Genomic DNA, 25,000 nt, shown 5'->3' with positions numbered 1-25,000 from the left:
ATTATTATTATTATTATTATTATTATTATTATTATTATTATTATTATTATTATTATTATTATTATTATTATTATTATTATTATTATTATTATTATTATTTACTTACTTATTATTTATCATAATACTTTTTTCAATTCTTACCATTGTTATTCATTATTATTTATCGTATTATCTTTCTTCTAATCGTACTACTATTATTATTATCTATTTGATTATAATTTTTCGTATTACTCTTTTCAATCGTATCATTATTATTCATTTTATTATTTATTTCATTTAATATTATCAATTCGACGTTATAGGGATCGTCTAAAATAAATAAAAACGAGACAGCGTGGTTTGAATTTTCTATTGAAAGAAAAATTTTGATATTATAAAGGGTGTCACGTTTTAAACTATATGGCCGAACACATATTCGATCCTATTGGTTTTATAAACAAATGTATCAAACAAAAGTTTTTAGGTTTCGAGAGAGAAATGTAATATGTGTTACAGATATTTCGTATAGGACGCACTTGTTGAGATACGAATATGTCATGACAATTTCCTTTTTTTTTATTTTTTTTTTTTTTTTTTATTTTTGTTTCTTTTTTTCATGGAAATCGATATTTTAAGCCTAACAAAAGTTGTGAATAATATCGATACGAATTCAACGAAGACCTACATTGTACCATTTCATCGTTATTTCATTGTGTTATAACGTCTTGAACGTTTGATAAACTGTGCTCATTAAATTCAATAACATTTAAAAAACGTTAAAAAAATTATTTAAACAATAATTAAATGAATATTCCTATAAACATTTACTAACCAATGTATTATTCATTAATCAACTTTTTTTCTTATTTTTTTTTCACATATTTATTTATTTCATTTCATTCATAGATTTTCAAAATTGTAATCATTTGATCATATCTGATATTTTTCTCCCTCGAGAATCTAAGAATTTTTTATTTGAAACATTTGTTTCTGAAGCCAATAAGATCGAAAAATATTTGGCCATATTATTTAAAATGTAATCAACCTGTATAAACGCTCGTTATCATTTTTATACTTTTACATTAAAGTGATATAAATTATTACACTGTAATTTCGATTTTAATTGTGAATAATAATAATAATAATAATAATAATAATATTAACAATAATGATAATAGAAACATTTAAATGATATAATTTCACTTATTGTTAGCTTTTACTTCTATGATAGTTTTAAAATAGTCAACGATTTTATCCGTTTCATAATTGCATTTTGAATTTTCCTGAAAAGGTTATTAGTTTAGGAAATGTGAGAGAATGTGAATACACGAGTGAAAGATTTTGAAGTGGTACTAGAGAGAGAGAGAGCCTAGGATGGGTCCACTTCTGTTCTAACGTTCCAACAATGTTGTTTCATTGAATTCTATAAAGTTTTAAACTCGTCAAGTTTAAGTATTGTTAAATGTTATTCATTTTCATTTAATTATAGAATTATCGCCACTCGATTTTTCCCTCGTACATTATTATTTTATTTTTTAATGTTATTTGATTTTTTCTCTTTTACGTATTAAAGATGATTATCATTTTTATTCAATATAATTCCAATTGTTATAAGCACAATGTTAAAATGATAATGTTTCATGATTATGAATCACGTTGCGTGTTCGTCGTTTTTAATATTAAAAACATTTATATTTATATATTAAAAAATTAAAAAAAAAAATGTTCAATTTATTTTTAAAAACATTTATATATAAGATAAAAAAAAATTCTTGAAAATGTTATATCTCAATCACGTATAACTATTGTTTTATTTCAAATGGATATCAAAATGCATCCACAAAATGAGAATTTCATGTAAAAACGAATATTTATATTTTTATTATTTATTATTTAAAATAGAAATAAAAAAGTAAAAGAAGTAATAAAAAATTACGTTGCGTTTGTTATTTATAATAATAAAAAAAGTTTATATTTATATATTATAAAAAAAAAAATTAAAAAAACGTTTAATTTATTTACAAAACATTTATATATAAAATTAAAAAAAAAAAATAAAAAAATGAAATTATTATACCGCTACCAAACATAACTATAATTTTACTTCAATTAGATATTGAAATACAATTTCATATAAAATTGTAACGTTAAAACGAATGTTCGTTCGTTTATTTCCTTTTCATTATTTATTATTTAAAATTGAAATAAATCAAAAGAAATAAAGAAAGTCGAATCCTTTGATATTCAAATATAATTATTACAAATGATGTTCCATCATCTAGCACTATATATATATATAAACTTTGAATCTCTTAAATCTCTTTGAACTACATAAAAAGAATATGACATTAATGTTTAACTATAACGTTAGATTCGCATAACTACGTGTTGGTGTCATTCTTGTCGCCATTAGCCACGTTGATAGTGACAACGGCCGTATATCGAAGAACGCATACGCACGTCGTTACGTTACATTTTCACGAGAACGTAAAGGCCCTAATGGAAGTTACATTAGGACGTACATTGGCACCCTTCGCTTCTCGTTTCTCCATACTTCTTCTTCTTCTTCTTCTTCTTCTTCTACTTTTTTTTTTTTTTCTTTTTTTTTCCACAAGTAGAGTAAAGGGCGTTACAACTACCAGTGTAATGCGACGCGTTCATACGAGAACGAGTAGAAACAGCACAGATATCGTTTTTAAAAGCAAGTCGTGTCTCTTTTACGTACTTACGTTTACATAAGTATGCGATTTACATATGTATTTATATGTACGACGCGTGTACAGGGTGTCTCATTTGTTGAAACAAATATATAAACGTTATTGTTCAGTTTCTTTTTTTTTCTTTTTTTTTTGTTTAACCAATCGACACAGAAAAAAAATTTATATCCACGGGACTTTCATACGCCACAATTGTATGAATTTTTCTTTTCTTTTTTCTTCTATTTTTATTTATTTATTTATTTATTTATTTTTTTTTTTTTATTTATTAAGATCACATTTTGTGTTCGAGATCGACGAAAGTAGTTGAGGTTTCCTTTTTTATCTTCTCTTTTTTCTGTTGTTAAATCGAATAATATACTTTTCTTATCAGGATATACGGAGCTCGTAAAAAGAGATTAATCATTTTCTTTTTTAAATTTAAATGAACTTGAACGAAACAAAAATAAATCACGTTTGAATCGGGGAAATGTAGTAAAGAAGTTAAATTTTTAATAAAAATGATACTCTTTATTAAGTCATGATTGACATTAAGTATATTGCAATTCAATGGAGAATATTTATCAATTTAAATTTAATCGAGACATCTTGTATATTTGTGTGTGTTTGTGTGTATGTGTGTGTGTAAGGTATCGAACCTAAAACAGTATTAGTTTTAAAGGGGAACAAACGAGAACTCTTTTCGAGAAATCGATTCGGATAATATGATACTTTTGTGTACGGTTTCCAAAGGATTCATGCTTACAGGATTACATTCTCGTATTGTATATACTGTTTAATGTTATTAAATACGAACAGACAAACAGTCTCTCTCATTCACTCTCTCTCTCTTTATCTCTCTCTCTCTCTCTCTCTCTCTCTCTCTCTTTCTCTCTCTCTCTTTCTCCCACTCTTTCTCTTATTAGCTGAGCAAAAAAAAAAAAAAATAAAATAAAAAAAGAAAATCTAATAAAATTGACGTTAAATTTCTTCTATTAATACATCAAATGAATTTATTGATATTTTAGATGCACTATATATAATATGGATTTATTTCTCTGAAAAAGAAAAACAAAGAAAATAAAAGGAAATTTTGTTATTAAATTTACGTATTGGAAACACGCTTGCTAAAAATTACCTGTATATATTTATATATTATCTACTTGATCAAATGATAACATATTATTTTACTGAATAAATCAAAAAAGAAAAAATGTATACATTATAAACATACTTGTTTAAATAGTATCTATATATATATATATATATATATATATATATATATATTATTTAGTTTATTAAAACGATAGAATATTGTTCTTCTGTATAAATAAAAAAGAATAAAATGTATATGTTATAAATACGATTTGCTAAAAAGTATCTGTATGTAGTTATATATTATGCACTTAATTAAAACGATGTCACATTATTATTTTCGTGAATAAATAAATAAAAGAATATAATATATATATATATATATGTTTTAAACACATTATGTTAAAAATTATCTATATATATTTATATATTATCTAGTTGATTAAAACTATAAGATATTGTTCTCTTGAATAAATGAAAAAAATGAAAAGGTATATGTTATAAACACATTTTACAAAAAAGAACCTGTAGTTATATGTTATACATTTGATTAAATATTATTCTTTTGAATAAATTAAAAAAAAAAATATATATATATATATAATAAACACATAACTATATATATTTATATATTATGTACTTAATTAAAATGATAAGATATTATTCTTCTGAATAAATAAAAAAAGGATAAAATATATATGTTATAAACACGTTTCGCTAAAAATTACTCGTATGTACTCATATATTAATCATTTGATTAAAGCGATGAGATATTATTTTTCTGAATCAAAGAAAAACAAAAACAAAAACAAAAACAAAAATAAAAGCAAAAAAACAAAAATGAGAATTACTTTCCTATGAATACATTTTACTAAAAACCATCTATTACATTGTTATGAAATATTATTTATCTGAAGAATAACGAAAAAGAAAAAACAAAAATAAAGAAAGAAAGAAAGAAAAAGAAAGAAGAAATTTAGCGAAAGCAAATGCAAACAAAATGAAGGAATCCAGATATTAATCAAATCTTAAATATCGCTCGAGATAAGAATGAACCGATCGCGTATATTATTAACGAATCAAGAATAATAAACGAATAGTCGAGAAAGATATACGGACATCGTAATCTCGCGACTTTACGTATCATGATTTATGGTTGAAAAAAGAGAAAGTATCAAATCAGGGAGAAGGAGGGAAGGTGGAGGAAGTGCAAGAGAGAGAGAGAGAGAAAGAGAGAGAGAGGGAGGGATAGATACAGAAGAAGAAGAAGGGAAAAGAAGAGTTGGAGGAGGAAAAAGTTTCAAAGAAAATGCGGGTTGGTCTTAGTTAGCTGGATACACCAATGACTTTTTTCTCACACCTTCACTTCCTCTTCTTTCTTTCTCTCTCTCTCTCTCTCTCTCCCTCTCTCCGTCTCTCTCTATGAATGAGACGTTCGAGATGAAATTTCATCTTAAAAAGGGACTAACCGTCGTCGACATTCGTTGAACTTCGAAAGAATTCTGTAAAATCATGGATAAGTAGAGTACTCTGGCGTTGGTAGTAAAGAGGGGAGAGTGACGGGGTGATATGGGAAAAGAGATGAAGGGATGAAGGGACGAAGGGATGGAAGCACATCATATCCATGGCCGGAAAAGTTTAAGAAGAAACTGTAACGAAACGCGATAAAGAGAGGAGTTCAATGGTTCGTAGATTGAGAGAGAGAGAGAGAGAGAGGCGGAAGGGGAGGGGAGGGTTAGGATATGGATGAGGATGAAAGTGAGGATGAGGGTGGATGTGATTGGATGTGAAGGGTGGAAGGGAGGACTGGTTGGTAATGGCAAATCGCAAGGATGAAAACTTTTTAATGTGGATCGACTTGCTTATCGCGAACCTCATTCCCGTGAGAAGAGATTTTATCTTGACGGCAAATTTTAATTCCGTCGATGTCGTCCCTCGTTCCCCGTCCTCTTTCCTCGTACCAATTCCTCTCCTTTACATTTTCACGACCATTTCATTTTTGTATTATCAAATATTATAAAGGGAGAAAGATATATTTACACGAATTCGATTCGATATAAATTTGTCGCGGATCAATTTGAAAAATTCGTAACGATCGATGTAAACTAATATCATAATGGTGTGGTTGAAATTAAATCGTTAAAAAAAAAGAAAAAAAAAGAAAAGAAAATTGAATCGATAATGTAAAGAAAAAAAAAAAAAGGAAGAAAAAAAAAAGAAATACACATCGTTAAGATCTCAATTAGATAGATATCGTTATATGCGTACATAGCATAATATGAATAATTTGACATTGTAATAATTAAAATCGTTTAATGATATATATATATATATATATATATATATATATATATATATGGACGATGAACAAGTATATTTGATTTGTAATTGAATATTTTTTTTTCATTTTATACTACTATATAATATAATATAATATTATATAGTAGTATAAAATAATAATACTATATAATATAATATAATATTGCAATAACAAAGATGATACTGATATTGATAATGACATCGTTTTATTTATTTATTTATTTATTCATTTATTTTTTATTCTGTATATAAAAGAGATGAACATATATTTTTCTCTGTCTGTCTCTCCTCTCTCTCTCTCTCTTTCTCTCTCTCTCTCTCTCTCTCTCTCTCTCTCTCGCAGAAAGGATCGATTTGATATAGAAGTACTGGCTAAAAGGACGATCATTACGATATTATTCGATTGCATGTACTCGCTGCAAAATTCTTTGAACATCTCCATATTGGTGATAGAAAAATGATAAATACACGAATGAATTTAATGATTTGGTTGTAAAGATGGCATGGAGGGGAGGAGGGTAAGAAAAAAAATAAAAGTAAAAGAAAACGAAAAAGTAGAAAAAGAAATGTGACTGATGAGAGATAGGAGAATAAGAAAGTTGTAAACATGCTTAGGAATAAGCGTTAGGATCCCATCGTCGATCGTCGATCGTCGATGCGGCGCCCGTAAATGTTGCGATTTCTTCGAAATCGATTTAAAACGATGAGCCGTAAGCAAGGCCTGAGATTTTTATTCGTGAGCGATGCATTTGTTGAAAGACTGTGTGAATGCATGTGTATGTGTGTGTGTGTGTGTATGTGTGTATGAATATTTTTGTTTGTGTGTGTGGATAATTTGCACTCTTGATTCCACATAGGTTGAATCATTTTGAACGATCACTATATGTTAGGTACTTCAAATTTGAAATATTTCCTTGTATATTTACCTTGTGTCCTATTTTTCTTCTATTACAATCAATTATCTTCGATATTTTTAATGATAGAAAAAAATATATCAAAGTAAAAGTACATTAATTATTGTTATTTTTCCCTTCTTTCTTTCTTTTTTTCTTTCTTTTCATTTTTTTCCTTTTCTTGATACTTTTTCTTTTTCTTTTTCATTTTTTTTCTATTAAATAATCAACGTTTGTGTACTGATATTAAAGAAGAATTTTTTTACTACGACACATATTATGCAATTTCGAATGGAAAGAGTAATTTATAATAATTTCATTGGTAGACATTGTAATACATTGTTATACGTAAATTACATATGAGATGAACTGATACACTTCATTCGACGAGTTATGAATAATATTTATCGGATTAAAATTGTCCATGATGATAATTGTATTATTACGATATAAAAATATAAAAATGATATAGAAAATATTACAATAATAATTTCATAATTCAACGTATGTAATTGAAAAAATTTTTTTCTCGACGATTAATCGTTCATGATGAATTTCAATTTTGATAAATACGTCTGGTGACTTGAAAATCATTTCGATAATTAATGAAATGAAAGAGATAGAAAAAGAAAAGAAAAAAAAAAAAAAGAAACAAAGACACAGAAAAATAAAAAAGAGAAGAAAAATATTCCAAGTCAATTGAGAAGATTAATGATTAAAAGGAAAAACAGAAGGAAAAGAGTGAGATGAGGAAGAAGTGGAGGGAGTAGTAAGGGACAAAAATTTTCAATTGCCGACCATTATATACGGTTCACACTGTATAATCAAGGTAAATTTTCCTAATTCTTCTCACGTTTAATTTTCAATAGGCAAAGGACGAGTACCCGTCGTCGAGAGAAAAAGAGTCTGTACGAAAGAGGTAAAAGTGAACCGCCGTAGAAACTCGGTGAGTTCTACGGTGAATGGCCACTATTAAGGAGGAACGTAAAACGCACTATTTTATAGATGTACGAGTTCCATAAATTTTCCACGATGATTTTCTATTCGGAACAATCGCGATGCACGCTCTTTGAATATTATGGAACTCGTTGAGAGCTTTAAAACAAGCTTTAACTTCTTCTTCTTCTTCTTCTTCTTCTTCTTCTTCTTCTTCTCTTTCTTCTACTTCCACTTCTTCCCTTCCCTCTTCTTCCCATCCCTATTCACCTTATCCGCCCTACCATCGCTTTTTCTCTCTTTATCTCACTTATCTCTTCTATCTTTCTAATAAACTTTTCTTCCTCTTTTTTCTTTTTTTTTTTTTTTTTCTTCACGTTCGTCTTCCTAATACATGCACCAAAATTAATCGCGTCATGCTCCGTTCTTCTTCTTTTTTATTTATTTTTTTTTCTTTTTTTTTTTTTTTACTCTCTTTTCTTCTTATAATAAACGAAGAAGAAGAAGAAGAAGAAGAAGAAGAAGAAAGGAAGAAAATTGTGCAAGTATCTGAAAGAAAATGAAAACGCTAAAAATAAAGTTAAATGAAAAATATTCATTCGTTTAGTTTCGAACGAAATTATAAATCATGTGATTTATATGAAACGTTGACAAAAAAAAAGAAAAAAAAGAAAAAAAAAAGAGTGCTCTCGTTAATCATTTCTGCGAAAATTTTTTTTTTTTTTTTTTTCTTTATTGAATCCTCGTGAACGGACGTAAAAGAAAAATTTGTCGAAAATGACTAAAAGTTTTTATTAAGACAATTGCAATAATTTCTTTCAACGTATTATCCATTAACACCACTCATTGTTCATTTTAATATTCGTACAATATAAAATTTATATTTTACTTTATTTCTTTTTTAATTTCTTTTCTTTTCTTTTCTTTTCTTTTCTTTGTATTCTGCATTTTCTTCTCCCGAGTGAATAATAGAGAATACTCGTTTGAAAATTCATAGAATAATACTCTATTACACCGTTAGAATTCGTATTCGAATAAAGAGGTCATAGTCGTCAAGCGATTAGACTGAACAAATCAGTGGCCATTAAGTTGTACATGCAAGTACTGTATCGGCCGTCGTAAGCTCGTTAAAGTGAAAAACCGAGACAGAAAGGATTGAACGAAACATATCGTTATGCGACGCGAGAATACAATGCTTTAAAATTATTCCTCTGGTATTTTGCTTAATGGCTGTTCGAGTATTAGAGTTAATTCCATCGAATACATGGATTGAAAAAGGATAGAGATTAAAACGTAATCGAAGACAAATGTTTGTTGTAATCGTACTAACTTGTAGGATGATCTATTTAAATTTCGAAAAATATAATGTCAAAAAGTACGTTAACATCGTTAACATTTTTATTAATATAATTCGAAATATATCGAGGCATTTCTTCAATTTTAATTATTTTTATTTAATAAGAAAAGTAATAAAGGATTAGAGAGATTAGAGATTAGATTAGAAGGATTTGGTCATGATAAGAGTTTTCACAAATTTTTTTTTTAAAACAGATTTATAAATATCATTATTATTATGATTATTATTATTATTATTATTATTATTATTATTATTATTATTATTATTATTATTATTATTTAAATATAATAATAATTATAATATATTTATTTATTATTACTATTCTTTTTTTTAGAGAATTATTACAGTTATTATTTTTAATTATTATTATGTTTTTCTTTTTTTTAATATATTTTCGTTCATTCCTAAATTTCGTAATGTCCGTAGATATTTTCTTCTTCTTTCTTTTTTCCTTTTTACAGAGAGATTACATCAAATTAGCGTTCAATCTATTCTACTTGAAATACATTACTTTAAATACATACCTTTCTAATTATTCTTAATCACAGGTTATCATAGATATTTTTCACTTTTATTTATTTGATCAAATATTTTTTATTAATTAATGATAAGTATTATGTAAAATGAATAATCAGTATATTATATGAATATTTTGATCAGTATGAATAATTAAGTGTAAGGGTTGCGTATACATGTCAATAATTTATATTACGTCTTGATATTTTATTATAAATATTGATCGCTTATATAAAATATTGATTAAACGTAGAAAAATATTAACCATGTATTTGAAATACTGATAAGATTTTTAAAAATATTGAAGATTTCAATAAAATACTGATCAAATGTATAAAGATACTAATGATTTATTCAAAATACTGATCAAATTGATATAAAAATACTAATGATTTACGTAAAATAATGATCATTACTCGTTCAAAAATATTGATGATTTATTTAAAACATTGATTGAACGTATAAAAATACTGATGATTTATTTAGAACACTGATCGAACGTATAAAAATATTGACGATTTATTTAGAACACTGATCGAACGTATAAAAATACTGATTGATTTATTTAGAACACTGATCGAACGTATAAAAATGTTGATTAAATGATATCACTCTATTTTTATCTTTCTCTTTTCGTTCTACCATTTCACATTCCTTTGAAATTCTTTAACACCTCGGATTCTATTTAATTCAATTTTGTTTGAAAAAAAATAAAAATAAAGAAAAAACAAAAAAAAGGGATAAATAGATAGAGAAAAAGAGAAAGAGAAAGAGAGAGAGAGAGAGAGAGAGTGAGAGAGTGAGAGAAAGAGAGAGAGAGAGATCTCGAGAAGTCTCCTAAATCAAGCGACCTAATTTCCCTTAATCTTTATGCCGGTAGTAAAATAACAATTTTGAAGGTGTAGTGGTGGCTTCGTCGACGTGAGCTTAAAACGTAAAAGTAGGGATAGTCGGAGGAGGGTAGAAAGGGGTAAAATTAATAACGGGACGGAAGGCGTTACCAAAGTGATATGTGCAAAGAGAGAGAGAAAGAGAGAGAGAGAGAGAGAGAGAGAGAAACAGAGAGAGAGAGAGAGGAAGTGAGAGAGATAGAAGTAGATATAGATAAAACGAGGGTAAGAGATGAGAATAGGGAAGAGTATGGGAATGGAATTGGGGGATGAAAATTAAGTATCGAATAATGATATTAGTAAATAGATGTTCAATGTTAGAATCCCTAATGATAATGAGTATTACTGATCAAGGATATAATAATAAAATATGCGTAACTTCAAAAACGTTCCAGAGAAGGCAGCGTCGCGACGATTTTATTCGAAAATCCTTCACGTGATATACCGTCGCGGAGATTATGCGACTATGCCGCAGTTATTGCCGGGACTGAGATAGGGAAAGAGGGTTGGGAGGAGGAGGGAATAGCGTGGGAAGGACGAGCGTAACGTAACGTAACGTAACGTAACGTAACGTTACGCAACTGGATACTACTTTCACCCTGTTTCCGTTTTCGCATGCGTGATTACACACTCTCACAGTACGAGATAAATTACAACGCGTCGAGTTTCAACCGCCCCTGTCCCCTCCTCCTAACCCCTTTCCATTCCTATCTCTCTCAAATCGCTTTCGAAATATTTTTCTTTATTTCTATCTTTTTTATGTTCTTTTTTTTCTTTCTATTTTTTTTTTCTTTTTTTGTTTAATTGCATTTCGTTCTTCCTCCAAATTCGAACGAGGAGATACGCGGAAGATTCGATTTTTCTAGATAAATATTATAAAAAGTATTCTAGATAAAAGAAAAAAAGAAGAAAAAAGAAAAAAAAAGAAAAAAAGAAAAAAACAATAATAACTAATGTATTTTTACTTTGATATATTTTTTATGATCTCAAAAACGTAATCTTAAGAGTACCCATATATATTTATATTTCATGTGGATATGTGCGTGTATGCGTCTGTATGATATGTATATTTTTTTTTGTCTTTTTTCTTTTTTTTTTTTTTTTTTTAATATATTTTTGAGTTAATGGGTTCAATGATCTCGTTGTTCTAAATATTCGAAATTACAAAATATAAAATATTATAAAATAAGAGAATATATAATATAATTGTAGGATTACGTAATACAATTATATAATATAAGTATAGGATCGTTTTCTACTTTTCATATTTTTAATAGAAAATTTGAAAACTTTTGTTTATAAGTTTTTAGTATCTCTTTTTTTCTTTTTTTTTTTCCTTTCGATATATCTTTTACATCAAGCATGCGATATGAAAGTGATATTATTTAGGAAATAATAATCAATATCGTATTTTTGAAATGAAGGAGGTTTAAAGAGCACATTTCTTTTATAATTCAAAGAAGCTTTTTCTAAAATACGATTCTAAAAAATGCCCTTGTGAAAATTTATGGAAGATTTCATTGAAAGTGATACTTTTTTTTATCAATATTTTATTTTCAAGATTAAGCAAAACCGATACAAAACCGATATATTAATTTCGTCATTCTGATCGAATAAATTTCACGAATATCTTTCTTCTTTTTTTCGAAAAAGAATTCAAAAAGAGAAAAAGAGAAAAAAAAAGAGGAAGAGAAAAAAAACAATCATATGTTTCTCTCTCTCTCTCTCTCTCTCTCTCTCTCTCTCTCTTTCGATGCAATACGATTAATACGGATTCTTCGTTTTATTATCGAGTACGACAGGAAAGTAAAGTCTAGACATTAATCGAGTACGTCCATCTCTTTTCTTCAGAAATATAAGTCTACTATCGATTTTGTATCATAGAAACACTTTTTCCTCTCTCTCTCTCTCTCTCTCCTTCTCTTTCTGTCTCTTTCTCTCTCTTTCTCTCTCTATCCCTGTTCCAATGAAACAAAATGTATCGTTATCTTCTCTCGTCACGATCTACAGTAAGGATTTTCCTACGTGTCGTATTCATCTCGACTATTTGTTGTATACACACACATACACACACACACGTAGAGAGCAAGAGAGAGAGAGAGAGAGAGAGAGAGAGAGAGAGAGAGAGAGAGAGAGAGGACACATATTTTCTCCAAGGGAATACCTTTCCTCGTTCAGCGTCGAGAAACTTTGTGAGGTAAAAAAAATAAAAAAAAACCCAAAAAACAAAGAACAAAAAAAGAAATTTAAAAAAAATAAGGGGAGAAAGAAATGGGGAGGGGATAAAAAAGAGAAAATCTTTGTGACGATGGTTCATGGACCTGGTAACAGAGTGTAGATGCTTTTCTCTCTTACGCACTCTAACTCCCCCCCCACACCATCTCTTCTCTTTTACCAACAGGAATATTTGCTGTATATATATATAGGGATGTATATATATATATATATCTTCCTCTTCTTTTTCTGTACCTGTCTCGTACCTTTATCCTATGCAAACAACGACCATGTGAATAAGCTTTTGACCCATTTTACTTCATTTGCTTTAATACCCCTATTCGTAGCCACGGAGGTTTGGGAAAAACATGGTGGTGCCGTTTATAAGGTTACCATAGAAAAATATCCTATCTTTGCGAGAACGTAGAAGTTGACCGGGCCATTACGTTAACGCAAATTGAAAAATATGTATGCGAAAAATCGGGTCCCATTATTAATTTCTTGACAAACTTTCATAGCCTTTTTGGCGTTATATCAGTAGTACAACAAGATAGACGCCCCCCGTTTATACTATTGCAATACACAATAAACGTAAATGAGTTTTTCATCATGATAGTAAAATCATGGTGAGATTGAATTTATTATCTCATATATTTATTCTCTCATGGAAATTACGTGTTAAAAATTGTTTTCAATCTTCATCGTACATATATAAAAATTATCGATGTGAATATCTTCGATGTCTCGTTGCAAATAAATATTATTAAAGAATGTTTAGATAATAGTACATTCTTTTTTTTTTCTTTTTTCTTTTTTTTTATTTTCTTTTTTCTTTTTTTTATTCTTTTTACAAGACATCATTGATTTTCACTTCCACGCGATTTGTCAATTATTTATCAGAAATTTTTTGAAAGATAATTTTTCGATGGATCTTCATTTTTTTTTTTTTATTTATCTTTCTCTTCATCATTTAACACGTTGATTAAAATAAATCGTGTAACGGCAAAGAAAATTATGCTAATGAAAATTTTACCAATTGAACAATAAATATCGAGAACGGACATACATACATAATAAAATAGAATTGAAATAAGAAATTATGTTATATGGGGTATTGAGAATATTGAATCGAGGAACCGAGTGTATGTTGATTTTATTTCAAGATGAATGGAATAAATTCAAAGAGAGAAATATCACTGTATCTATTGAAAATGAAAAACCTATGGCAGAATAGGAGGATTCGACGGTTATTAAATACGCATACCATACCATGTCCATTTTCCTTTCACAGTTATTTTCCCATTTAGTCGATTTACAAAGCTATAGAAAAGAGTTCTTCGAGCGGTCATTCACGAGATTCCATCGTCGTTGAGAAAACTAGAGCGAGAAAAAGAGAGAGAGAGAGAGAGAGAGAGAGAGAGAGAAGGAGTGAGAGAAAGAAAATAAAAAAAAAAGAAAGCTCTTTTTCATTTATTCTCGAGACAGTTTATAAAAAGAACAATGTACGCTCGCATGGCCATGTACACGAATGGAAAAAAGGAGAAAACATTGTTGGTGGTAAGACACAGTAGAAATAGTGTATATTATATAACCGGAATTAATTAAAAGCAAGAACACTTTACTTTAGCTCGATTACGTTAACCTTGATTTAGAGAAAAAAAGAAAGAGAAAAATCGGAGAAAGAAAAACGAAGAGAGACAGTGAGAGAGACAGTGAAAGAGAGAGACAGAGAGAGATAGAGACAGAGAGAGAGAGATAGAGAGAGAGAGAGAGAGAGAGAGAGAAAGAGAGAGAGAGAGAGAGAGAGATAAGAAAAATATACCGAGTAAGACTCTTCATTATTACGTGGAATTAATTAAAACGCATTTATTCGAAGTACTGTTAATTTTGCAGTTAGTAATTTAATAAGTTCGGTTAAGTCGAACAGAAGGAGAAAAAGGAACGAGCGAGAGAGAGAAAGAGAGAGAGAAAGAGAGAGAGAGAAAGGTAGAGAGCAAACGGACGAAAGGAGAGGAGGAGAGGGGAGGGGAGGGTAGTAAACGTGGAATAGAATGAACTTCGGGCTCGTAATTCAATAATATTTTTACTTTAAAGCTCGGATAATCACTCTCGTAAATATTGTTTCGCGTTGAACCGTTTCTACGCTTTTCTCATGGACGCGTTTTCGAAAGTACCGAGAAGCATTAACTTTTCCCTGTGGCTGCTAGAATAATCTCAACCCTCTTTCCTTCTCTTCATCCTTCCCCTCCCTATTGGCCTCCTATACCTCGTTCACTTCTATATCGTAAAAATCACCTCTTTCTCTCTCTCTCTCTCTCTCTCTCTTGGGCTTAAAAATAATTTCGCTTTTATTAGAAATTTATTATTTTATGCGAACAATTACTTTTCTTGAGCGCGTAAAAATTATATATATATATATATTATATATTTATATATCGAAATTATTCTTCGTCGTATTAAATCGTTTAACCTTGTCGCGATCGTTACTTATGTTTGCGATCCGTATGGTATGGTTAGCAAACCAGAACACCAAGACGTCATACGGAATAGTTGAAGTATGGAAAAATGAATGATGGGAGATAGAAATGGGATGATAACGGGGAAAGGAGGCAGGTAAAGGCATTGATGTACGCATCACGGTGATAAATTCAACCAACTTTACATATTGAATTTGTAAAATCATTCTTGTAATACCTGAGCTGGCTTGGAAGGGAGGAAGGAAGGAAGGATGGAAAGAAGAGACGGAGGGTTATGGGGGAATTGAGGATAAGACGGGAAGAGGGGAAGAGGTGGAAGGAGCGTTAGGAGACGAAGAAGAGACGACCTCGAAAGTACACGGTACCCAAGAACGCTGGAATTTCTTCGTCGTTGTCGTTGTCGTCGTCGTCGTCGTCGTCGTCGTCGTCGTCGTAGTCGCCGTCGTAGTCGTTCCCCTCTTCCCCTTCCGCCCTCCTCTAATCTTGTATATACGAGTGCAATAAAGTGTCAGTCTCGCAAAAGACAGGGCCGTTCAACGCTGGAACGTTCGCTAGCTGGCATGCCAGTCTCTGAAAACTGACTTTCCTCGTCGAATGAAAAAGAAGGAGGAGAGAGAGAGAGAGAGAGAGAGAGGAAGAGAGTGAGTGAAAAAGAGATGAAAAAAATAGAATCAAAAAAACAAAGTCTAAACGAAATAAGACGAACAAATATTCGACGTAAAATTATGGGATTCTATTTTGGAAAGTAAATTCCATAGAAATTTCTTTTTTTTTTTTTTCTTCAAAAAATGATGTATACATCCATATATATATATATGTATGTATATATATATAAATGAACACATCGTTATTGTATATACGTCGTTATTACTATTATAATTAAATAATATAATAATAATAATAATATTATTATTACATACCATAAATATTATATATTATTATAATTGGAATCATTTTGGCAAATATATTTCTTAATAATTTTTAATATCATAATTATTATTTTTTGTACTCGATATCGGCAATTTTGATAACATAAATCGAGTTCGATCGATCTAATAATAATGATGATAATGATGATGATGATGATGATGATGATGATGATGATGACGACGATGATCGTCGTCGTCATTATTATCGTTATCATTCTTCGTCAACGTAAATATGTTATAATAATTAACATCGGCGATAATTAATCCGTCAGCGAGTTCTTAATCTCGATATGTCACACGTCATATCTCCAATGTCACGCTCGAACAGATGACAGGACCTATAGCTCGTCATTAACGCTAGTACAACGTCAATCCGATATTATCTAATTACGTGTTTCGATCCTATCAAATACGAAATAGATTCCAAACACGTGTATTACGATTATAGAGAATTCATTTGCTATTCAAATTAACATGTTCGCAAACGAAAACTAGATGCTTTCTTTTTTTTATTTTTTACTTCCTTCTTTTTTCTTTCTTTCTTTCTTTCTTTCTTTCTTCTTTTTTCGTTTTCTTTTCCTTTTAATTTTTTAGATAAAAAAAAAAAATATTTTACTCAGACATGAAACAAATCAATTATTAATTTATTCAATATTAATTTTCAGTTAATTATATATTAATTATATAAATTATTATTTATCAATATGATTTAAATCTTTTATAATAATTTATTATTAATAATATGAATTAATTGATAATAAATTAATAGCTATGGTAACACTTTTTTACTTTACTTTTTCTTTTCTTTTTTCTTTTTTTTTTTTTTGATTTGCTTAAGTTTAAGAAAAAAATTTTATTCTCTAGCTTACGTTGCATCGAATATGTTGAATATTATATTAATTTTAATAATATGTTTTATAATTCCTTTCCTCTATATATATATATATATATATATATATATATATATATAACATTTAAGAATTAATTAATAATATTAAAGAAAGAAAAAAGTTGGAGAAAGAAAAGAAAAATAGATTTTCGAAGAAATAAGTATACATATATAATATAAGTATACATATATAATATGTACACGCACACCCATATGTAATTTATGTATGTATGTATGTATGTATGTATGTATATATGTATATATGTATGTATGTACGTATGTATGTATGTACGTATGTATGTATGTCAACTGTTATTTTATATCCGTTTCCATTTAAACGGATTATTACGTCGACGATTAACCGCCGCGGTCAGAATCAAATTACGTTTTCCGATATTTAGAGAATCGAATTTTACGGAAAAAAAGTTGAACGCTGAGTTGCCAGAGTGATATGGGAATGGAGTTCGGGGGTTGGATATTCGGAGGTTGGGTTAGCCTGGCCTGGATTGGGTATTATTTATCAGAGTCACGCGAATTCGATTCTCCTGTCATTTAATTAGCGAAGTGGTATTTAAACGTACTAGAGCGAACCGAGCTGGCTCGCAGCTCATTCATGCGGAGATTTTATTGGAGAACATCATATTGTTATAGGCGACCGCAAATCAACTATATGAAACTTCAAGCGAAACTACAATGTAACCTGCACATATGTAGATATACATATGTTTTATATATGAGTATCGGTACTTGAACGAACGTGTCAGCATGTTATCGTAAAATATACAAACTTATATACATCATCGTTAAACGATACTTAACAAAAAAGTGATGTTATTTATTACATCATTTTATATTGCACTCTTTTTATAATCCCTATTAATATTAATATTAATATTAATATTAATATTAATATTTATTTAGAATATTGAGATATATTGTTTTAATATTATTAATATATTTAATTTTAATATATATATATACATATATATATATTAATATTAAATATATTAATAGCAAATAACGTAAGGATACTTTTTCTCTTTAACACCATATACTATGTAAGTGATTAGATATTTGTTGGGTAATTAATATCGGTACATTATTGTTTAATCTTATATAATAATAATAATAATAATAATAATAATAATAATAATAATAATAATAATAATAATAATAATAACAACAATGACTTGAAAAAAGAATATTGAGACGACTCCAGTGACTCTTATTTCAATATCCGATTAATTATGATGTAACTATATATATATCTCCTCAATACAAACACTTCAACATATCAACGTGATCATTATCTGAGTCGATGTCGGATAACGGATTAACATAATGCTTCATTGTTAATAATAGACATAGCTAATTTACGCATACATATATAACCACATTTATACATATACGTACATATAAATCCATACACACATACGAGCACACAATGCTTACGCATAGTTGTATATACATATACCATACACATACATATGTACAAACATACATACACACACACACACACACACACACACATACACACACAAATATATCAAGTCACAGAGTATATCTAGTGAGAGATCAACGAAGGTCGGTGGACAAACAGGAAGGAAGGTAGACAGGTACGTATACGTTCTAGTTAAATTCCAAGGGATCTGATATTAGCCGATCAGGAAGGAGTCCGATTCGTTCAAACACGCGGACATCGGCTCGAGTAGATGAAACTGTGTTGCTCTCAGGGCTTGTTGGAAATCGAGAGGAGGATAGATTGAGTGAAGGGAGGGAGTAAGTGGGTGGTATTATTTAAGCAGCCCGCGGGAGAGTTTCGAAGGAGACGTTAGTGGAAGTGTAGATGATGACGACGACGATAATGACGATGATGGTGGTATAGGTATAGATATAGAAGAGATGGAGGAAGATGAAATAGAGAGAGAGAGAGAGAGAGAGAGAGAGAGAGAGAGGGAAAGAGAGAGAGAGAGAGAGAGAGAGAGGAACGGCAATCAGGTGCGCTAATGCCAATCAATTATGTGTTCGTACCCAAACCAACCAAGCTGGTCGACACCTCCTACGTCTGGTTCCATCCTTCTCTCACTGGAGATTTCCTCCTCTCACCTCATCCTACGAGACGAGGTATGGTCCTTTATCAATACGGCCATATCGGAACGGGCCGATATATTAGTTATCGATTTCCGAGGTTACACGGCAGGGTCGATGTACCAACGTCGTTGGCCTTACCGACGATCCTCTCTCTGTCTCTCTCATTCTCTCTCTCTCTCTCTCTCTCTCTCTCTCTCTCTTGATCTATCTATCTATCTCCATCTTTGTCTCTCTCACTCTCTCTCTCTCTCTCTCTCTCTCGTGCACATACTATTGCCAGGACCACCAGCGGAGCATTCTGACTCGCTATACCGCCTCCGGTGTCTCTCCTGTGGCTTGCCAGTGACAGGTTCGCAAACGGATTCGGCAGGGGCGAATCTCGCTTTCAAGAAGGGTAACTCTAAATCCTCCTTGCCTACTATGCTCTAGGCTGTCCCATGGATCGAATTTTATAGGGGTTTAAGATGGGTAGGGATAGATGGTATGGGTAAGAACGGACGGAGGGAGTCGGGGCGGGTGACTGAGAGAGTGTCTTGGGATCGAGCTTTCCGATTCTCCGGATTTACGGATTTAGGAAAGTTCGCCAGGGATGATTGTGATAGTTAAAAGTGGATCTATTCATGGGGACACGTTGTATATCGTATTGTAGGATTGGGATAAGGGAAGGAGACAAAGTTTCAATTGTCAATTTCGTTTAGTGGCTCAATCGTTATACTGACGGATATTTCTCTCTCTCTCTCTCTCTCTCTCTCTCTCTCTCTCTCTCTTTCTCTTTTTCTCTTTATTTTCGTGCGTATATCTATACATGTTTATATGTACATGTATGTGTGTGTGTGTGTGTGTGTATGTGTGCGTGCGTATATGGTGACAAATTTGCTATTATGTTATTTTTAAACTGTAGCCTATTAGATATCTATCCTCATTTACAATCGTTCAGGTTATCGTATACGATATTATACGAGTTTATTATACAAGATAGAAAAAGAGAAAAAAAAAAAAAGAAAAAAATGTTAAAAAATTATTTAACAATTCGTAAAATAAAATCTCCTTCGAGCCGTTCGAAATCAGAAAATTTCATAGTCACTACGTTGTAAATATATTTTCTATTATATAATACTATATATAATATTTATTAAATAATATCAAATAATAATTAATTAACATTTTATATATATAATTTTTACTATTATTATCAATAATATCGAAATAAATGTTTGATTTCTTATCCTTAGAGCGTTAAAGGTGTTCGAGTATGATAACAATAATGAATTAATGAACGAATAAATAAATAAGTAGAAAAGAAAAAAAAAAAAAGAAAAAAAAAAGAAAAGAAAGAAGAACAAAGTGTCCGACTCGGGATTAAATGCTTGAAATAGGATTGCAAGGATTTCGCTGGGGGATATTTCGATGGATAAAAAAAAAAAAAAAAGAAAAAAAAAAAAGAAAAAAAAAAGAAAAGAAAAGAAAATGAAATAGAACGAAAACTCCGTGGAAAAGCTCTGAACGATTAATATCTTAACGATGTACACAGAGGCTCTAGGTTAATCTAAAGCTGTGGATGTTCTCGAATAGATTTCTGAGTTGTATTAAAGAGCGAAAATCTTCTGGGGGTCTGGTTCGTAGCGATTAAAGTCGAAAGGAGTAGCGAACGATTGAAAGAGCCTGATCCTTCCGGACAATTACCTAGGTAGAATCTCGAAGGCGTCGGATTTATCGTTTTTAACGGCGAACCTAATGATCGTTTATATATATATCGAAATCCTGACGCATTTTAACTTCGACTAAGCTGAGCCATCTTTACTTAATTATACGGAATTGTTTTGAAACTCTTGCAATTTCTGCTTTTCTTTTTCTTCGTTAATTTGTTGTTTCCTTTCTTTTCTTTTCTTTTCTTTTCTTTTCTTTTCTTTTCTCTTTTCTTTCCTTTCTTTCCTTTTCTTTTCTTTGTTTACGTATTCCAATCCGACTAAAGAAAGGTTTAATTTGAGATAAGGATTAATTGAGTGAAGCATAATTTAATGACGATAATCCTCTTTTCTTTCATTTCATTTGAATGACGAAAAATACAAAAGAAAGAAGAAGAACAAAGAAAACAAACAGAAACGATACGAAATCGAAATTAAATGAGAAAAAAAAACGGGAACTGGGAATATTCAGTAATATTTCGAAAAAGTTCGAATAATGAATTATTCAAATTTAGCAAAAATTTGATAAATCATTAACAAAAATATCAATGATGATTTAAGAGTAAATAATTAAATAATTAAATAAGATTGTATTTATCTAGTAGCATACGTCAATAATAATACCAAGCTTTTAAAAGCATGTTATAGGTGTAAGAATAAATGATATAAAATTTATTATGATTATACAAAAATACATATGTTTCATGCATTATCGTAAATGGAACGTCTTGTGTTTCATTAAAAGCATCTTACATTAAAAATTTAGATCAAAAGGTAATAATATGTATAAATATTATTATTATCAATTATAATCATCAACCATATTATAGTATCAACCATATAGAAAATTAGCCGATAATATAAATACGATATATCTGTCATTAATAAATAATTATCTTTAAGCAATTAATATCTATAATATAAATAATGAAGATAGTAAAAAAGAAATCGATTAACAGTAGTTTGATCTATATAAAATTGGACAATAATATGAATGTATAAATCTATTAGAAATAAATCAGTCAGTAATATATTAATCATAGAAAATTAATCAATAATATAAATACGAAATATCTGTCATTAATAAATAATTATCTTTAAGCAATCAGTATCTATAACATAAATATCGAATATTTATTGGCAACAAACAAATAATAATACAAACAAACGAAAATAGAAAGAAGTTAATAACAATCCTTCGACTGTTCATAATTTAATAGAACGTAATAATATGAAACAATAGTATAATAGAATTAACCGAGTTACAATTTCATAAAGAAAGAGACAGAGAAAGAGAAAGAGAGAGAGAGAGAGAGAGAGAGAGAGAGAGAGAGAGAGAGAGTGAGAGAGAGAGAGAGAGAACTGTATTACTATATTTTACATAGACGAAACATTTCATTTCTCATTAATAGTATCTTACATTAGCGAGTTAACCGTAAGTTGCTTAAAGGGAAAGAGGATCTCCTTCTCGTGTTCGTACAAATTTAACGCGTCGAACTGATGCGGGTAAGGCAGACAAACATATAGATACACAGTCTGACAGACAGACAGACAGACAGACAGACAGACACGCAGATAGACAGATACACTATTGCATCAACGCTTTGTCAAAGGAAGAGAATTCACAAAAGAGCAGTCTCAGCCTATCCGATTTCGGGTACAGGAGAAAGTGCTCAAGTGACAGACGCTTCCTCAGACTCGAGCATTTCCCTGAGGGAAGATTGTTTCGCGGAAAGGAAAGAGAGAAAGAGAAAGAAAGAGAGGGAAAGAGAGAGAGAGAGAGAGAGAGAGAGAGAGAGAGAGAGAGAGAGAGACAGGATGTAAGGCTCGTCAGTGAAAACGGTGACAATAGCGTAAGATTTTTCTTACCTGTAGACAGTGCCTCCTCGCGAGCCAACCAATGTGCTGAAGCTGCGGCGGATCCGGAACTGCTGAGGCTAGTCTCAATGCTTTAAGAGTTAGTGCTGCTAGCGCCGAGTGTAAAGCGTTGAACCATACGTTTGCCTCTGTGTTGTCAGCGGCTCTCAACCAACATTCGTGAACACCATCGGGCGAATGTAATTCTAGGATTCGACCCTCTGGAATTTAATCAAAGTAACACGAACGTTAATTAATCCATTTGAACGAGATCTTGATCGAGGTGTTCCATCTATATCTGCTATGTTATAACTAAATGGATATATATATATATATATATATATATATATATATTTATATACACATACTATATGTATACGTTGAATTGTTAATAGGGATTTGAAAAACTTTTTTCGATCTTTTCGAATTATTATTATTATTATTATTATTATTATTATTATTATTATTATAATTATTTTAAATATTATTTTTTTTTACTGTTAAAACTATTTGGTACATATTATAATCGTAGATATTTAAACGTGACTAATAATATATCGATATAAGGTTCGTTTTCTCGATTACAAGAAAAGTAAGGATAATCCATGCAATTGCGAATGGTACGATTCGAATGGAAATAGGAAAAGAGGGAGAGGGATGGAGGAGGAGGAGGAGGGGGGAGAGGAGAGAATCTAATAATCTTATTACACAAGCAATAGTGCCAAGGCACCTTCGTAAATGTATTTTCTTCCTAATCGCCTGATTGGGAGAGTGAGAGTGAGAGAGGGTTAAAGTTCTCCAATCAGAAGAGAAATCGAAAGAGAAAGAGAGAGAAAGAGATAGAGAGAACGACAGAAAGAGAGAGAGAGAGAGAGAGAGTGAAAGAGAGAGAGAAAGAGAGAGAGAGACGGAAGGACGGAAGAAGTAACACGACTACCGAATTGGACTTCGTGCCGCGAACCTTAGTGCCTCGTAAACCTTTTCGTAGCTTTAACGCGAAAACTTTGATACGACTGACATAAATTGCACTTTGGATCGGTCACGAGGCATAAGACTACGAACCCATCTCTTCTCCTTCGACTTTTTTCTTCTTTCACCTTTCATGTACCCTGTACCCCGTCATCGTTCTTGTTGGTAACCTCTTCCCGACAACCGTCGAACTTAAAATCTGCATAAAATTCGTGAGAGTACTTCTTGACATCGGAGGCATTTTTATATCGAGAGAAAAAAAAGTAGAAAAGAAAATGATAATAATAAAAAAAAAAAAAAAAGAAAAAGAAGAAAAAAAATAAAGAAAGAAAGGAATACTCAAAAGAAAAAAAAAAATATATATATACATATATAATAACCAGAAGGGTTGCATCAACGACGAATCAGATTGGCCACTCCCATTCGTTTAATTTATTTGTCTACGAACGTACATATGTATATACATACATACATATATATATATATATGTATATATATATATATATATATATATATATATAAATATGCACCATAGATACATACATATATAACATTTTCCATTTAAGCCCCGAACGATCTTTATTTCCCTAACTTTGTTTACATCCAATTAAAATGCGTAATGGATAGAAAAATATTGCCAGTCGGTCATTCCTGTTTTGTTTTCTTGTTTTTCCATCCCTTCTCTCTCTCTCTCTCCCTCTATCTCTCTTTCTCTCCCTCTATCTCTCTTTCTCTCGTTGTCTCGTGTTACAAATAATAATAAGAGACACGATACCTTTCAGTTCCCTCAATCGATAAAAATGTAAACACAGGCGATTATGCTTCAAATGTTTAAAACCTTTGAATGGTTCGTATACGTTCAATTAATAGCAGAGCTTTTTTAATGGACGTATCGGTGATTTCGCCCATTCTGTGAAAATTGCAACCTCTCTCTCTCTCTCTCTCTCTCTCTCTCTCTCTATCTCTATCTCTTGTATCGAAAATATTCCTTTTCTCTTTTTCGGACGTGCGCCATTTTTCTTTTTGGTTTTTTCTCATATGCACGTTTCTTGTGTTCCTTTTTTTTTTTTTTTTATCATCCACATCTCCACGCAACACCCTCCCCCCTCACGCCTCAACACCGTTCTTTTATTTCTTTTCTTGGAAACGTTCGATAGGCGAAACTTAATCGCCTCGCAATTCAGTCGGAAAACGGAAAAGGTTTCTCG

General features: G+C 30.4%; 1 protein-coding gene across 1 annotated transcript in view; it reads right to left on the bottom strand.

The window, feature by feature from the left end:
* Syn1 (Syntrophin-like 1) overlaps nucleotides 1–25,000 on the bottom strand; it is a 209,042-nt gene that overhangs the window by 49,958 nt on the left and 134,084 nt on the right. Inside the window, exon 6 of the mRNA XM_085661111.1 lies at nucleotides 22,836–23,044. Coding sequence (XP_085517237.1) covers nucleotides 22,836–23,044 — 209 coding nt within the window. The remainder of the gene's footprint in view (nucleotides 1–22,835; nucleotides 23,045–25,000) is intronic.

Source organism: Vespa mandarinia, chromosome 13 (assembly GCF_050613455.1).
Source record: "Vespa mandarinia isolate Hongniang chromosome 13, ASM5061345v1, whole genome shotgun sequence".
Taxonomy (NCBI): Eukaryota; Metazoa; Arthropoda; class Insecta; order Hymenoptera; family Vespidae; genus Vespa; species Vespa mandarinia.
Note: the sequence above shows the minus strand (reverse complement) of the source record. Positions and strands in the feature narration are given on the sequence as shown.